The sequence below is a fragment of the Bombus pascuorum genome, chromosome 2 (assembly GCF_905332965.1).
Source record: "Bombus pascuorum chromosome 2, iyBomPasc1.1, whole genome shotgun sequence".
Lineage (NCBI taxonomy): Eukaryota > Metazoa > Arthropoda > Insecta > Hymenoptera > Apidae > Bombus > Bombus pascuorum.
In genome coordinates this window covers 854783-872524 of record NC_083489.1, presented here as the reverse complement: position 1 = coordinate 872524, position 17742 = coordinate 854783, and the positions used below count along the sequence as shown (strand labels likewise).

At 35.9% G+C, this 17742-nt stretch overlaps 2 protein-coding genes and 1 long non-coding RNA gene across 6 annotated transcripts; 1 reads left to right on the top strand and 2 right to left on the bottom strand.

Annotated features, from left to right (window-relative positions):
- Window positions 1-833: 833 nt before the first annotated feature.
- Window positions 834-13354, top strand: LOC132904633 (uncharacterized). Its single transcript, XM_060955290.1, has 10 exons — window positions 834-1188; window positions 8591-9031; window positions 9795-10779; window positions 11044-11688; window positions 11827-12136; window positions 12236-12306; window positions 12385-12578; window positions 12658-12785; window positions 12863-13042; window positions 13146-13354. The coding sequence occupies exons 1-10, from the start codon at window positions 1092-1094 to the stop codon at window positions 13320-13322; spliced, it is 3228 nt and encodes a 1075-aa protein (XP_060811273.1). The 5' UTR covers window positions 834-1091; the 3' UTR covers window positions 13323-13354.
- Window positions 1183-4154, bottom strand: LOC132904657 (uncharacterized). 4 transcript variants are annotated; one of them, XR_009657640.1, is made up of 4 exons: window positions 3698-4154; window positions 3283-3429; window positions 1864-2194; window positions 1183-1683 (listed from the first exon to the last, which is right to left on the bottom strand). It is a non-coding gene; the product is annotated as an uncharacterized LOC132904657 (long non-coding RNA). The 4 variants fall into 4 exon arrangements; XR_009657641.1 differs by having other exon boundaries at window positions 1183-1989; window positions 2114-2194; XR_009657638.1 differs by having other exon boundaries at window positions 1183-2194.
- A 169-nt stretch (window positions 13355-13523) lies between the features above and the next one.
- Window positions 13524-17531, bottom strand: LOC132904656 (protein SERAC1-like). The gene is made up of 15 exons (XM_060955346.1): window positions 17397-17531; window positions 17168-17295; window positions 16897-17097; window positions 16697-16824; window positions 16510-16620; window positions 16287-16422; window positions 16086-16229; window positions 15753-16004; window positions 15039-15231; window positions 14805-14969; window positions 14600-14724; window positions 14359-14511; window positions 14136-14282; window positions 13996-14062; window positions 13524-13921 (listed from the first exon to the last, which is right to left on the bottom strand). The coding sequence occupies exons 1-15, from the start codon at window positions 17465-17467 to the stop codon at window positions 13807-13809; spliced, it is 2136 nt and encodes a 711-aa protein (XP_060811329.1). The 5' UTR covers window positions 17468-17531; the 3' UTR covers window positions 13524-13806.
- Between the last annotated feature and the right edge of the window lie 211 nt (window positions 17532-17742).

Genomic DNA, 17742 nt, shown 5'->3' with positions numbered 1-17742 from the left:
CGACGATCAATTAAAATACTAACGTGTGTTTCTAGAGTTAACAGTAATTGGTACGATAAACTGACTGTAATATTCCACATTGTAGAACAGAATTACTACCATCTATGATCAGAGTTTTAGAGAGAACATTGCATATCGATTGCAGCTTTCTACTTTGATTTGAATAGATAAAATTATCGAAATACGCACATATAGATATGTAACTTTGAAATTACACAACATTATTAATGCAGCTAGAGGATCCTTACGTAACATATTTGCCTAAAATATCAAACATAGAATTCGGATATTGGGATTCTATTACTTTCTATCTAATGAAAATATGGCAAAATTACAAAATATATATAATAATAATAACAAACATAAAAATAATATCGAAGCAATTTTGTGACTAACGATTATTCAAAAACTGTATCTTTTCACTAATTTCGTTATATCCGTGAAAGAAGAAAGATCAAGATTATCTACAGGACAAAATAATTCGTTTTATAAGGATCTCTTTTTTATTCGTAGGATGCAAAAGAGCCTCGACTCGAGGGGCTCGGCTCGGTGACGAAAACACTGCCCCCCGGTTCTAAAATCGTTGCGAAAGATCGTTGATCCTCGCTAGCGACCTTCACGAAGATACAAGAAAGGTCGTACCCGGACGTTCTCAAATTTTTCCTAAAACCCGTCTCCGCGGTTTTTCTAAGTATCGGCTGCCTCTCGTTGATCGTCACAAAGACGTGTACACGAGAAAAGAGGCAGAGGAGAAGTCACAGAACAGAAAGGAGAGGGAAAGATCGCGATGGCCTCGACGTGCCAGCTCCGCCTCGCGAGGCTCGCAGCCACCAAGTGAAAGTAGGATTTTGCTTTCTACCCGTGGCCAGTGACAAACGCGCCGTGCTCGCGAACTCGTCTCTTTTCTTCTGCGAGGATGTGTCCGTTCGTCGTTGCTCGATAAATCAACGGGCACAGACACAACGTGACGAAAAAGGTTCGCGAATTTCAGCGTCGTTACGATGACAGTGTTGTACTGACAGTCGGGCGAACTGCCTCGAAATCGTGCCGATACGAAAAAGTGCGCGGTGTGAACAAGTGACCAGGAGAGGATGTCGAGACACAAAACGAACGATAACCGTTTCGTCGACATGATTCTGACGTTTCTGATTCTCGGCTACGCCTTCGTGCCAACGAACTGTCAACAAGGTATGTTTTTTCCGAAAATACCCGCGCAAGAAGTACCCCTTTGAAGCGACGAATTTGAGTGTACGATCCTATTTCGCGTTCCGGCCGAGAGGGCGCGCTGCCGAGATCCGCGCAATCCTTTCATGGATAAACCACACAGAGTAAATGCGAACGTCCTCGTGGACATATGCGTCGTGGGAGATTTATGGGATTCCAGGTTGTCCGGTTGAATTTTTACTGCACTGCAAAGGGCTTCTTCGGATTCTTCGAAGTATATTGTTACCGGCTGATTTATGGGCTGCCATGGACTTCGAAGTTTGTTCAAGAAACCACTGAGAGGTCCCGTTTGATTTTGACAACGTAATACCAGTGGAATGTGTAGGTGGTATTTATGTAATCCACAGAGTCGACGATGTATGACTGTCACGATTCACTGGGCACCGTAGTCTTTCTCGCTTAATTCGTATTCTTTGTCGTATTTTTTCTACGACCGGCAAAATTTTCAGTTGATCCTCCCTGTCAAATATCGATGCATTGGTGAAAATTGAACGAAAAGATCACATAAATTAGGATTTGAATTTTATCGTAACAAATATCGCGATAGTATGGACGATGTTTCGTAGGTTACTTTCTTTCGGTAATTGTCGCGACTTTGTTTAATAAGCAAAGCATAACAATTTCGTAACAAAGCCTTACTCGTTGCGTAATAGGAAGATGAATAGATCGAAGATATAGAGATGTTCGCATGAATGGTATGCGCAAATTTTCTTAAAATCATAACTAGGAATAACGCAATACGCTTCATGCACTCCGGCCTTAAACCTGCGGACAGGATAAACGGTGGATGACCGCTGTGCAATACTAGATAGTTTGAATTCGTGACCTGGTACATTGCGATACAATACGCAATACAATAGAACTGCAATTCTATACGAGTGTTACGTACAATCGCGTACCACGATAACGCAATTGAAACTCCATTGTTGCCTGTAATAACAACTTCGGCTCGAACGATTATCGTGATTCCCTAAAACGGATATATCTAATTTAAAATTATGGCAAATGATAAAATCGACGTGATTGCACGCATATAATATTTCAATTATCGTTTATCGTGTAATAGCCATAAGGAAGAGTATCGACGTAACAATCAACGCGAAATCTATAGACGCACAGCTTTATTCATACTCGATACTAAAATGAAAAAAAGAAAAAAAAATTAAATTTCAACGCTTCGTTAAAATAAATTTCATTTGATTCGTTCTATATCCCTACGGGTTAATTGCTTGATATTAGTAGGATCACGAATTAAAATAATCAGATTGAAAAGTAAGAGATTTCATTAATTTGTAATGCAAAGTATGTTCAATGACAGTAAAATTGTTTGCGTTTCTTTCGTTTGCTTATTCCCACCTTTTTAATGATAGAAAAAATGAAAAGAAACGATTATCAATTTGGTATTCAAATTAGAATTCTAAAAATAACGATTCGAATCACCGGTAAGATGTGTTCTGTTTGCAGCGAACGGGTTTCCCCGCGCCTCTTTCTTCGTTTCAAATCCTGGAATATACCGTACAGACAGAAATCAATGAACTTAGAAACGTAAACACCAACCGAATAACCATTTCACACAAAGCAATTTAGTTTTCATGCACCGTTGTTTTAGCTTTGAAGGCTAGTTAAAAATATTAATCGATCAGACATGAATTGATAGTAAATTTAGATCTGAAATGTATCGATATTCGCGTTGTAGGCGTGCAAGAACGAATAGTTTTCATGTAAATGATTTCCATGAAATACGACACGGTTTCGTCGTGCATCTCGTGACCTCGCTCTTTTCACCGAGTTTAAATAATACTCATCTCACAGATCTCGTAATAGATGAGATTTTTTTGAAATCACGTAACTGGATTTATCGTGTTAATCATCAGATCGGAATGGGTAACCCCATGATGATCAAGACACGAACGAAACCTGGTACTCGAATATCTCAGTTTCCCAGAAAAGATCAATGACACAATACCATTGACGAGCAACGTATAAAATACATTATTAAAGCGCGATTTCTACCATACTATAAATAGTGTTACGAGATTAGTAAGGCAACTGATTTACCTTCTTTCCCAGTTGAGTCATTAACCTTGAAAAAGAAACTTCTTTAGAGAAAGTTTCTGCCAATATGCATAGCAATATCGATCGTGCATTTTCTTGCACCTTGCTTCTGAAATGTTCATCGTGGTCATCCTAAATCTTAGAAGTAAACTGCAGATATTTACGTAATATTTATCCATATATTCTTACAAATTTTTACAGTTTCACAGATGTAGATAAATACAAGATATAGGTAATGTCTAAAAGTCTAAAGTCTAAAAGTCTAAATCTGAAACAGATCTATGATTTGTTACCAGCAGGCGAATTTTCAGCCGTCACCCCTGCAACTCGATTTATTCGTAGTTGTATCGTTTATCTCAGCGTGGTTCTGGTAATTCGGAATTCATCTAAAGCTGTAAGTACATACACATATACATACCTCGTGTAGATAATACATCGATCGTTCACAAAATTTATCGTTATTCCTTCTGCGTGCAATTTCTATGGTAAGTACCGAGATAATTGCAGTATCTACCAGTGTCTTTGAGTCGATAGTAAAAGTCACTGGATCTTAGAGTACTAGAGCCTTTAGCAGGAAACATGTGCATTGTTTTAACCAAAAAGTAATCGCTAACAACACCGATAGTTGAGTGCGACTTTAAATGAAAACAAAAATCTACATTAAAAAATTTGTTAGCGTTGAATTCAAAGTTTTTTAAATATCGATCGCGAAGAAAGTACTTACTGTATGTACTTCCGCAAACAAACAAACAGGTTAATAAGAGAGAATTAATAGCAACCTGGCTATGAAGTTCGCCATTAATCATGTCTACACTCGGTTGGTAGAACTGGAACATCGCGTATCAGGAATCTGCATTAATTGCGTGGCGCTATAATAACGGTGTGTTCGCTTAAGGAAAGTGCGTATCGAGCGCCGAATCTTTGACGAGGCGCGTTTCTCGTTTAGGCTTCGTTTTCACTAGGATTGTAGGCCAGAAAATGGCACGGTCGTGCGACCGTTTCGTTGCGTGCAGACGCGAATCTTTCGCCTTTTACATTCGCGTTGGATAAGGAAAGTCACGGTACAATAAGCATGGAACGTGTTATTTCAAAATATCGTCATGCCGCACAGATAGACGCAGTTCTGTGACCTGCGCCTGTACGTAGATGCATTATCCGATGGGAGAGAGGGCGCAAGGCGGTTTTAATCGGTTTGAAATCGTGCGAGGTCAAACCACTCGTTTATACGTTTATCCGAGACGAACGAATAAAGGCGTGGTAAAATGTCGCTAAGGTATGCATTTGTAATATTTGCGATGAAAGAAATATTAATAAAGTTGCGTGTTTACTCTCAATCACAATTGCATATTGTGAATAGTACTACTAGTTATTGGTTAATAAAGAAATGAAAAATACGATCTATACCTATATATATATATATATATATTCCAGTAAAAGTATTTTTTATAAAATCGTTAAGGTTTTGATTCGTGTATCGTGCAATTGCGATGAAAGTTGATGATTTTATGATGCTGCAGCTGTGGGAGAAATTGCATGTGACATATCGAACTGCGAAGAAAGTCGAATCATGAAAATGCTCGAACGAGCTTGGAGAATTTAATAAATCTTGTAACGTGGAAATTTTACCTGACACGTAAGAAGCGTCGAAGATAAAATACGATCTGTAATAAATTTATTTTACCAAGAAAGGTAACGCCATATTATTAAACGACATACTGTTTGAATAATAGTAAATTTAGGAAAAGCAACGATAGCAGCAATAAGGTAGGAATAAATTTTGTAGCACGAAGAAAAAGACACGATCGATACTTTGGCAAGTACCTCGAGTTAAGAATTCGTGTGAACGTATGAGCAGAGAGTAGACGCGATCAAGTCGAAGGACGATTGAAAGGAGAACGGCTGCACTCGGCCTATTATTTATACATATACAACTTCGTTGCCTAAGCTTGGCACGCGCGACTTCTCGCTCCTTTCGTCCGCGTACACCCGTTAGAATTCAAGCGAACACTTCCTGCTGTCTCGATCGTGAAAGTATCAAACAACTTCCACTGAAAATACGAACTGGTATTGGCCATATAAGCGATTTCGAATTACGTCAATAGTTCGATGAATTTGCCAACAACCGGTGGAGACAGCTGAGAATATCGACTCCGGTTCAGCATCAGCGGCGGAAATCGTATGACATACGAGCGAGTTCCGGTAAAAGAACACAAATACGGAAAAACATCGATCACGTAAGTCACGATAACTTAGAATTGCGTTAAATGCGAATGACGAATCCACAATGAATCGTATTACGATTACACGCGCATTTTATAGAAAATTTGAATTAGTGGTATATAATTTTGAATAGCGTTGAATGTCGACAAACGAATAGTTGAGCGTCGATTTGTATTTTTAAACGGATAAGTTTTCAATTTCTGTGAGGATAATTTTACGTCCGTTCTGCAATTTGCAAGAGTATGCGTTTCAAAAAAAGGCCGCATTATCATGAAATTAGATACACGATGCGAAGTAACGTATTTCCATTGACAGTTAATCACGTAGCACTTACCGCAAGCTTTCGCGCGTTATGTTTTTAATAGCGCAATAATTTATAACGCGAGGCGGAAAACGCCATCGCTAAACTGTGTCGTTCGATCTTATCGATATTTACGTAAAATTCTTACCGATCGAGGTAATCGATAGATGGGGTATCTTACGATTCTTACATCGAGTATTAAATACAAAATAAGTATATGCGTGTCTGATTAAAATATTTAAAGTAAATAGTATCGTACGGTATTTAATTATTTATTTTGACAAATTATTATTTAATTCGTAAAAAATAAATCAAACAAAAGTACAGGAATTGGATCTTTAGAAATTGTTCGATGTCCTTTTAAGTGGCTCAAATTATTTCGACAGACCATTCATTACGAACAATTAAATTACATAAACAACAATGCAGGATAAAACGCATTCTCGGATAATTTGTGCATTTCTAGAGTTTCTCTCCTAAAACGAAACACGAGACTACGGATAGGACCTGAGCTCGAAAAGCGCAAGTAAACTTTGTTAACCAGCGATTAAAAAGGCACGTGCGTTTGCGAATCTAACGGTGAGAAATCAAATTACACGGCAACAAACGAATCGTAAGAAAACCAGCGCAATTAAACGCATTCGAGCAGCGTAACCACGCCTTAATTTATATTGCCGCTCGGATTTCGAAGGCCTAGAGCCTCGTCGACTCCATCACGGACACACCCACGGAACTATTCCACTTACGACATTTACCACGGATACAACCCTTTTCAAGAGTATCCCGCGTTGCTGCAGCTCGGAATATTTCAGCCACTCTCTCTACGAAATATTATTCGCCTCCGCTTGGCAAAACCATCGTAAACCGAGTTTATGCACTCGTAATATATATTTTGCGATACGAATAGAGTGTTAAGTAGAGGTTTAAAGACACAGTGAGCATACTGTAATGGGTATATTATTTGACGAAGCAGAAGATGTTTGACATTCAAACTGGAATTACAGCATAAAAGACGGTAAAAGATATGAAAATACATGAAGGAATGTTAATAGGAGGATAATTTTAATTTTGGGGATTTTTATTTTATTTTATCATTATTTATTTTATAGTACGAAAGGATTTGTGAATGAAAAACAACGTTTTTGATCATTGAATAGCGTAAGTATTAATTTCGGAGTATCCTGTTCAAAAAAGGCAATGGTACTTTGGAGTTCAACGGTACCAACTGCGAGAATAAATAGCGGAACTAACGTTGCTAATAAAACGAGGAGAAACTAGACCAGAGTAGAGCTCCTTTTTTGCACGAAGGCTGTAAAAAATTGCAGGATATGCAAATACATTTAACACGTTGCATTTCTTTCAACTCAGAAAGTTGAATCGCTTTACAAAGTTGTTCGTGAATTCAAATGGAGGAAATCGTTTCCTTATTATTTGCTTACAATAGCATGTCTTGGTTTATTGCATAAGATGCAATCTTTAGCGACCGAAGTATCGATAATAGGTTGAAAATCCTGCGATCATCTAATTTATTTAATTTCGTAGTTTATTTATCTAACGTATTTTTATTCGTAACTTATTTCGGATAAAAGAAAGTTTCGTCATTGCGGAATACGAAAGTATAGCGTACTTTTCCTAATCGAAAGCTAGAAAAAGGAGAACATCGATGTAGGTAAGGTCTCGTGCGAGATTATCGCTTCGTTTTGAATAAAAATTAACTTCGATCCTCTCCGAGATAAAAGCGGAAAACGTTTCTACCGATCGAAAGTCGGGAGAAGTCGAACGTAAATATATATCGTCGTATTAACTATAATACGATGATAATTGATGCTAATAGATTCGTTGATTTTCAAAGAACTTGGATTAAACTTTTGTGAGAGATATCCCAATAAGTAAATTATTATACGAACGTTAATTACGTGTATTTACAATCGCGTACGTTAAAAATTAATTAATCCTATTTCGTTGTACCGTGCCTCGATATATCGAATCATCTTCGATCGTCGATCTTTACTCATTAAAAGAAAAAAAAGAAAAAAATTGAAAGCTCACGATCTTTATATTATGCATAAGCGTACATTAAGTAAGAATTGTGTTAATCTGTGGTCTTCGAAGCAGAATAATTACGGTAGAAGTCAAATTACGTAAGATATTGTAACAGCGTATATCTTACATATTCAAGAATTGTAACATGAAACTTTAAATGGTTATTTAATAACGTAGTGCGGCAGGAAGTTTGGAGTCGAGTTTTCCGCGACTAGTCGAGAAAATAAAGTGGACTGTTTCTCGATGCAAAGGACATTACAAAACGCGAAGAAACAATGCTGGAAAGCGTCTTCGCTTTCTTTCGGAAACGATCCGGACAGTTTCTCACGGAACGTGCTAGTTAAGTCCGTGAAAGAGCAACTATGGTCTATACATGATTATGCGAATCGAGCACACCCACTTTTCATTTTCGGTGTTCCGATTTTCATTCGTTCGATTCGTTTAGTTTGTTCTCTAAATCATAACTTTATTTTTGCTGTCGCATGCAGTACGCTACATTTTATATCTAAATGTCGCCACTTATCTTTAAGTCGTTAGGTATATTTATTCTAAAATTACTCTTTTCGTTATCGAAATTTGTCTTCCTGGGTATTTTTTATCTATCGAGTACCGATGTATTTTATTTTTATAATGAAATTCGTCCTTGTAGAAAGTAATGGAATATTTCTCTCTTTCGCAAGTATTTATGCAGAAAATTCGAATGGAATTCATGAAATCTCATATCGAATCAACCAATTTGCTTTCAAGGATCGGCCGAATCGTGGGACAAATTATCGCGTCTGATACCAACGAATTCGGTGTACGAACAACAGGACAAGAATGCATCTCCTGTCAATAATCCAGCGGAAACGCTATTACGCTCCTTGGACGAGAACAACGTCATGGAGACGTCAAAAACGATTGCAAAGAAAAACAATCACGAGGAGGAAGTAGACGAGGAAATTTACGAAGACGAGTACGAAGTTGAAACCGATCCAAAAACGGAACATGAAACTTTGAAATTTCCTAAAATCACCGATTCCACTAATGCAAAATACGAAAGAGCTCCGTCAGAGTTAACCGCTCAGACAGAAGACATGTCCAGAGACGAAGATTACGTGGAAGACCCTTCGACCAGTCAATACGACACGTACAATTACTATAACGACGATTACTCGAGTCCTAATCGGTCGCGATACCGGGCCGCAGGTAAGATAATTTGAAAATTACTCAAATTTCGAAGCTCAAATTTAAAAGTTATCAACACGTGTAATTCTCAAATTTTAACAACTATTAAGAGTTTCAAAACGATTCAAATTTTGCAACACCGTTGCGTTCTTTCTTTGCGTTCGCTCTTAATTACCGATTAGTCTGACGAATATTCTTTGATAAGCCAAACGTAATAAGCAGCATGCTTTGTTATATACTTTCCTTCATTTTAATCCTTTTAAAGTTCTCCTACTTGCAAAGAAAGAGCGTTGGCGGATATTTCTCATTGAACAAAGTTAAATTCTCGACTACTCGAAATCTACTTTACTTTTCGCGTAGATTGTATAATTGTGTAAAATGTGGTACGAATGGAATTCCAAAAATTGATAATTTCCTAACGCGAACCTTTACGCGACACGATTCTCGATTTAATGTGGAAAGACTCTGGCTGGAACAAGATTATGCATAAACTTTAATAGAAATCGACTTGATTAAATTATATAACTTTGAAATAGCGATTCGAAAGACCATAGGAAATCGATTATCTGCCATCGTAACGCAAAATCAAGGCGCAGCCACCTTTTAAACTGCCTTCTTTCGTGATATAACGTCGCAGGATCAAATAATTATGATCTTTGTAGACGGGTTCTACGTTACGTAAGCTCCTTTCGTCACCTGGCAAAGAAAGTCCCGTGCGTAGACAGAAAGAAACGAGACCATCGACCATGTTGTCTGTAAAAACAAGATTTTTGAAATTTTCCAGAGGACGAACACGCTCGCGACTATCCGGATACAGAGGAAGAAGAAGCGGAGCCGGAGGAACATGGAGAACAAAAAGGAGAAGAAGAAGAAGAAGAAGGAGAAGAAAAATATGGGAAGAAACCACAGGACGACGACTATGATACGTCAGAGGAAGAGGAAGAATATTTCGATTCTCACCACGTTGCTAACGTAAACGATTCTTCGTCCGACCTGTTCGAAGAAAAGGATCTTGACACGCCAATTTCAACGACCAACAACGAGGAGGGTTCCTCGATGGAAGGTAGCGACAAAACTTTTGCTTTTCTCGGACCACCAGAGTCGAGAATAAATTCCTCCGCTGATAGTTCCATCTTGATCGGAGGAGCCATAGTGTCGGTAGTAACGACGAAAAGCGTCGTCAATGGCACGATTTCCGTTCCAACCACATCCTCCCCGACTACTACCGAACAAGTTGCCGCACCACCCTCCTCCACTTCTGTGGTAATCACGGAACAACCTGTGACAGCGATAACAACCGAGGATACGTCTCGAATATTAGCTTCGGTTCAAACGAGTCGTAGCATATCCGGCGCTCGATTCTTGCCGTTTCCTGTAATAGATCGTATCGAACCGATCGGCCATAACAGCGAGAAGAAAACTTCGCCACCTCCAGAGTCCACGGAAAGCATTATCGACAAATTGGACAGGGTACAGTCGGAATTGTCCAGCGGTTTTCTCGCCGGTGGCTTCCGAACTGCCGGCAATTCCCTTCAGTTGGACGTTTTGAACGAAAGAGACAGGAATAATCGCAGAAGGTATACGACTACCGCTAAGACGCCGGTCATTAGCAAGTTTGTGCCGCGAAGATACAACGATAAGAGAAACGATCATGCTACGCCGAAGCCGAAGATGGAAACGACGCTTGATAGCTTGGAAGGGTTGTTACCGCGTGATTACGTTACGAGGAGTTCGTCGACGATGTCGACGCTTCCGAAGACTGGATTTAGGTTGGTGATAGTTCAGGATATTCGTTTCAATTTGTTTAGGAATTTAATATAGTTTCGTAAATGAATATGGAATTTTTATAAATACACGAGTATTTCTTCGCTTCGTTTTAACTTAATATTTTTATAGCGTTTTTTTAAGCGTATAAAGATTTATATATGTATATTTGTACGACTATAAATGTCGCAGTTAGTTCTCATTGCCAATTTAATAAAGATAAATATGTATAATGTAGAGTAACACAGAGTATGATTAATGATCTTTAGATGGCCGACAAAGAGCACGACTAGCACAACAGCAGAACCAACCACGACTCAACTCGCGTCAACTGCCTCCATTGCCATGGCGAAGAAACCTAAAACCAACGTGATTGTCCAAGACATAAGTGCCTTCTTACCACCCGGATACAAATTGAAGAAAGAGGACTCGACCGTTACAGAAAGCTCCCTGTTAAAGGATATTCTGGCGAAATCTAAGGTCGATATATCGTCGTTGTTACCAGCGGATTATAACAAGAAGAGAAACGAGGATGACACGACAGCAATGACGACAACAGCGAAAAATATAGGCGTTTCGTCGGAGAAATCGCCAGCTGAGAAAACGATTCAGGATTTGTTCGCTAAATCCAAAGTTGACATTTCTTCCTTGTTGCCACGTGATTACGAACAGAAGAGGAAGAACGTTATTTCAGAGCCGGGAGACGTTCGTACTGAGAATTTTACCGAATCCAATGTTTCCGTGACAACAGAATCTACTTCGTCCACAACGAAGAAATCCGCTGGTTTGAAACTCGTGTTTCCTAGCAGGCCTGGCGGACGGAAAGCAATTAATAAAATCACCACGCCACCCAGTCCTCGAGGTGAAGGACCTGGCACAGTTACGCCAAAAATACACAGAGGATGGCCGATCAGGTGAGTCCCGTAAATTATCGTTTCAACGGATCAAATGTAAAGTTTCTTTTAAGGAATCAAATTTGAAAGTCAAATATAAATTGAAATTGAGATTAAATTTAAATGTTGATATTAAATTTTCTTTTCTAACTTTTGCAGAGTTACCACAGAATTTACCGGCTGGCCTAGTTCGTCGACTACCCCGATCTCGATAGAAAAGATACTGGAAGCTGCCCGAACCGCAACGATTTCGTCTGCGTCGCTAATCCCGATAACCGAAGCAACGTCGAGCACCACGACAACGTCGACTACGACGACAACGCCTCGACCAACCACACCAGGAATTTGCGAGCAAGATTGCGAAGTCGCTGGAACTATAAAGATAATTGGTAATACAAGCTGGGTACCGGAATTGCTTGATCGAAATACTCAAGAATGGCAGAAACTCGCCAATGAAATTGAGCGAGAGGTATTCATATACATATACGTGTATATATATGTGCTAAATTGGAAAGTGTTTATTTTATAAACATAATGTTCGATAACGTTTCCTTTCATTTTTTAACAGATGAACTTCATATTCTCAAAATCTGCTGTCCTAGCAAAATGGTATAAAAAGATAAGAATCGATTCATTCAGGTAACAATATAGATAAAATTTGTTAAAATCGATGAACAGCTGATTTATTTATTTCACGAGGAAATTTATAAATTTTAGCGAGGGTAGTATTTTGGTAGATTATTTTGTCGAATTGGCCAACTTGGAGCAAAATGTTAATACGCAGGAATTGAAAGTTATTTTCCACGATTCGTTACGGACTTATAACGCAAATAGGTGGAACGAAACTAAAACGAAGAGTTCGATAAAGCTTGGATCGTTTACGATCGATCCGAAATATACGGATTTTGTAGGTATGTTATGTTATTGATAAAGTATTTATTTTATAAAATTTGCGTCTTGACTTTTCCTTTAAAAATAATTCCCTTTCAGTGATACCTAAAGTAACAACTCCCCAATACACTGAAGAAGAGGATAGATTATTTCCACAATGGGCAATTGCTGTAATCGTAATTGGTGTTGGTGGATTAGTCTTTATCATTATATTTGGTGTCTCTGTTGTAAGTATTAAAATCAGAAGAAGAAACACTAATGTTAATGTAAAATTAATACTCATTACGATATATTTAATCTTCAGTTAATAAATCGTCATAATGCTTCGAAATTGAAACCATCTATATCTACAATTTACGAGGAAGAAGTAGCAAAGAATATTACAGCTCATAGATCTAGCGATTACTCAAAACCGGTACATACGATTTGGACTGACCCAGACGTTTCTTGGAACGACAAATCTTTCGAATCGACTTCCAACAAGGTAGAATTTTAAAATACTTATATCCCTTTTGAAATCATTTGTAACAAATAATTCTGTAAATATTTATTAAATATAATTATATAAATATTTTATTAATTTCTAGATTCTTGTCGAGAAATCTTTTCAAGACAATAAGAAATATAACATGTACGATAGTTGGAGATCGCAGTGGAACGGTTATTATTACAACGGGTCTCATACTAGCAGTAAATATGGCGGTTACGATAGTACAACAAATTTATCAAGTCGTCATCATCCTGATTACGATACAAATTTCTAAATTTTACGGTAATAAAGTAAAATTTCTATCAACTCTGCTTTCATTTAATTTATTCAGTGCCTTATATTGGATTTTACAATGTTTTGTTCGTATGTTTAAAATTTACTGCAGTTTTATGTATAACAAACTATAATGTTACCTTATATCGATCAATTAACATCTCGCGTTCGACACCAGGAAATTGTTATAAAACAACTCAACAATTTTTTATCATTAGTTTATTGATTTTATTAAAAAAAATTTTATTGTTCATTCTAGTCAAAGAAATAAATAATCAGTGATGTTAAAAAAGTATTTGAGAAAATACTTGATATTTTTTATGATTAAAAAAGAGAAAGACGAATTTGTTATCCTTATTTGTTTCCTTTTCTTCTAGCGTAATTAATATTGATTCGTATATAGAAAAATAAAGCTTTTGATAGTAATAAAATACATCTGTACCATTTGTTCATAAGCTTATATAAACATAAAAATATATACAGATTTATAGTAATTTATTTGGCAATGTTAACAATTCCGCAATTGGAGAAACAGTTGTTTTCTCGTGAGTTATGTGACCTTTCAAAACGCTCAAAAGTTTTTGATATAAGAAGGAATGTCTATAAAATAAATAATATATAATGAAAATTTCCTACTTTTTAACAGATACGAAATAAAAAATCTGAATTATTACCTGCTAGCTGGTTTACATATAGACAAATGATCTTGAGCAATTTCATAAAATTCACCTACTCCAGGATCTACATATAAGCATTAGAATTTTTGTTAAAAGTTCGATAATATTATATAGTATAATTTTCATTGTATACGTACCTGCTGAATTAGAAGTAACAAACTGAAATGGAACATTTAATGGCGTTACATGGGTAGATTTAGTTTCGCTAAAACTAATAATCTCTATGGGATAATCTTTCAACATATCGAGGAATTCGTTATGTAATTTTAATAATTGTGGCGACTCTAAACATAAATCATATTGTTTATAAATATATCTAAAATATTTTTAAACTAATATCATAATACAATTTTAATATACCTTCACGAAGTTCCTGTACTTCGATCGATGGCCATAATACCATTTGCGTTGCTTGTTTTAATGCTGCCACGCGGGAACCACGATGTGGAGTACTATAAAATACTATACCACGTGTATTTTTACATATATTATTTTGATCACCATTCCTCCATTCTACAAAAAGAATAATTGCATATATAAATATATAAATTTATATGAAATTAATTAATATTTTATACTGAAATATGAAAACGATCCTAACCATCCACAAGCATTTTTTTTACTAATAAACCACCCATTGAGTGACAAACCCAAACTGTTGGTCGTTTTCCAACACCGGAAATTAATAATTTTTTTATATATTCTTCACTTCTTTTGCCCATAGTACTTCAAATGAACAAACAATACAAATAAATTACAAATTTTGAATAATTGGATGAAATAGTAACATTAATAATGTTATTTACTTTTTGTCCTCTATTGGGCATGAAGATGTCCATAGTGACAAATTAGTGTCATAATTTACCCCAATAACTCGAACAAATGGAATATCTTGTGGTAACCAATCTTTAGGCCAACACTGCGTTTTATGCCGTGTATCGTGATAAATTTTCTTCATACACGTATCATTTCTAAAATTGGAAAATCCTAAATATGGAATCATTTCTCAGCAAAGCACATAACTTGAAGTAATATTATACCCTTGGCAGAAAAATGGTCCATTCCCTCTAGAATTCGTACTTTGCGGACAATCGTCTAGAATTACTTCAAAATCGTGCCCCACTTTATCCCATTCACGTTTCCTCAAATCATAAGTTAAATCTCTCAAAAAATCTTGTGACTGATCATCTACCAAATTTGAAAAATTGATTCCATCTTGTATAATGTAGGGATCTACAATTTATGTAATCAATGTGAATCATTATGTTTAGTAGGGATACGAGGTCTGTCTAGGAACAATGTAATCTAAGGGTACATCTTTCTATATGATTGTGCTGTTGTAAGATTATTAATTAGCGACAATAGGTTATTTTGTACGAGTCGAAGATCGTGAGAACCACATTTCGAGATGACTAAAAACTGGGCGTTTCTCTCAGATCATAGATCCATGATTCATCACAGTTAATGACCTTCTTTAACATCTCAAATTTGTTTCTGACCAATCATGGTCAAATGCACACTGTTTGCTTGATATGTTTGATCATATCGTTCAGAGTTTATAGGATTACTCATTAAGGTCTTCCGTAAATATTGAAAGTATGGTGTTTACAATAGCACACCCAGGTAGAAAGATATATTCGTAAGTCGGATTGTTTCCAAACGGATCTCGTATACGTTGCAACTAGAATATAATCGTAATTAATCTCATGTTCTATGTTTGTTACGCTAAATTATTATTTATAATACAAACAAACCTACAACCCCAACTTCAGATGTATCTGAATCTCTTTGCCTCCACGTTATAAATACTCCACCAAGTAGTCCGTGCAAGAAAATGACATCTAACTTCGTGTTTGCTCCAGTTTTGTGCAAAGGATGAAGAAGATAGATACGTCTTGGATATTTATTATTCTCATCCATATCTAAATTTGCTAATGCACGACTGGCTGCTGCTGCCAATCTTATATCACTATTTTGAGTCCATTCTACCAATGTACCAATCCAACCTTTAAACGAAACCAAGAATAATATACAATATTTTAAGGAACAAAATAAGGAGGCAAAATTGGAATCTACTTAATATATACCTGACTGAAAAATATCTTGCAAATACATTGAATGAAGTGAAATATTGGAAATTATTTTCGCAAGTAATATACATATGTTAATATTGTCATTGAAAATTTTCTTTATTATCATTAATAATGGAAGACCACCAGCATCGATAATATCTGAAAACAAGGAAAGATTAGATAAAAATGTTTTAAACTGTTAGATTTTTACTTTACCTTTACTATATAGCTCAAGGCATGAATGATGGCATAGCGCTTGAACACAATTCTGTAATAATTCTTGATCCCATACTATGGCTGGTGCTACAGCCAGCCCTAAGTTTGTTAAATCGTGATCAAGTATCAGACTATCCTGTTTTTATACTTTGTAAATAATTAAAATGCGCACAAAATAATTTATATAATAGAAATTTTAAAATTTCAATGAGTATATACTTACAGAATGTATATCCTTAAAGTTTTTATTGAGAAATTGAAGAAGGCAGGGATGTGTATTTTCACATAATGTATTTAAGTAAAGGAGTAAGTGGTATACTTTTTCTATTATATCCTGAAGAAAGTACGATCTCTCATCAAATATATCTGTTAAATAAACGTAATTACAATAAATATATTATTATACATGCCTGTAAATCATATTGTACATGATGATACGGTGGCTGCAAAAAAAATCTTGAATCAACATTTGGCATTCTTGCAAGAGACACTGCAGTTTTAGCATCCAACATTTGTGCAATATGCCGATAGTGCCAGTCTATAATTTTTAATTAAAAGCATTTAAATAAAAACTGTTTATATGAAGATTAATAATAGCTAAAAAGAATACCTTTCAAATGCTTTAAAGAATTAAGAGTATAGAGAGCTTTTAAACGTTCTCTGTCACTGCCATTTTGTGCAATATGTAATAGTTTATATGCCACATTACGGGTTAATGACTTCCACCATTTCATTATGATATGAGCAAATGAAAATGATTCTGTTGGTACTGACGATTGTAAATTTTCAACTTTCCTTAACATGAGAACATCTGAAATCATAAGAACAGAGCTGATAAATATTTGGAGCTTACTAAATCATTACAAGCTAATGATAAATACCTTTGAATCGAGGGTCATCAATATAAATATATCGAGTATGTGGTTGGTCCTTGCTCAGAACATTGGTAGGTACAGAGGATTGTAAGATGTGTGATACTTGCCTTAATTGGTACAAAAACCAACAACCCCTACATAAAAAATATAAATCACTCAAATATTAATATATAATATAATATTGATATGTCATTAAATTAATGATTTTCGAAAAAATCCAATAAATAATACTAACCCAACCACGACAATGCAGATTCCAGTTGATTTTACATACTCTATATATTTATGGTAAGTTCGTAATCTCATTGTAAAAAAATATTTTATCCTATCAAGAACGTGAGTATATTTGTATAACGTTGATGTTTCAAAGGGTATTTAAAAATATATGTATATATATATACCAAATATAGGTATATATATATATATACCAAAGATAGTCAAGATCGGCAATGTTTAATTATTTTACGGCCATAGTTTTATTTTCCAATAATTATTGATATGAATATTCATTAAGTATTATTTTCTTGTAAACATTGCAACAGATATTAAGTCCTACAATAAAATTATTATTATTTACAAAT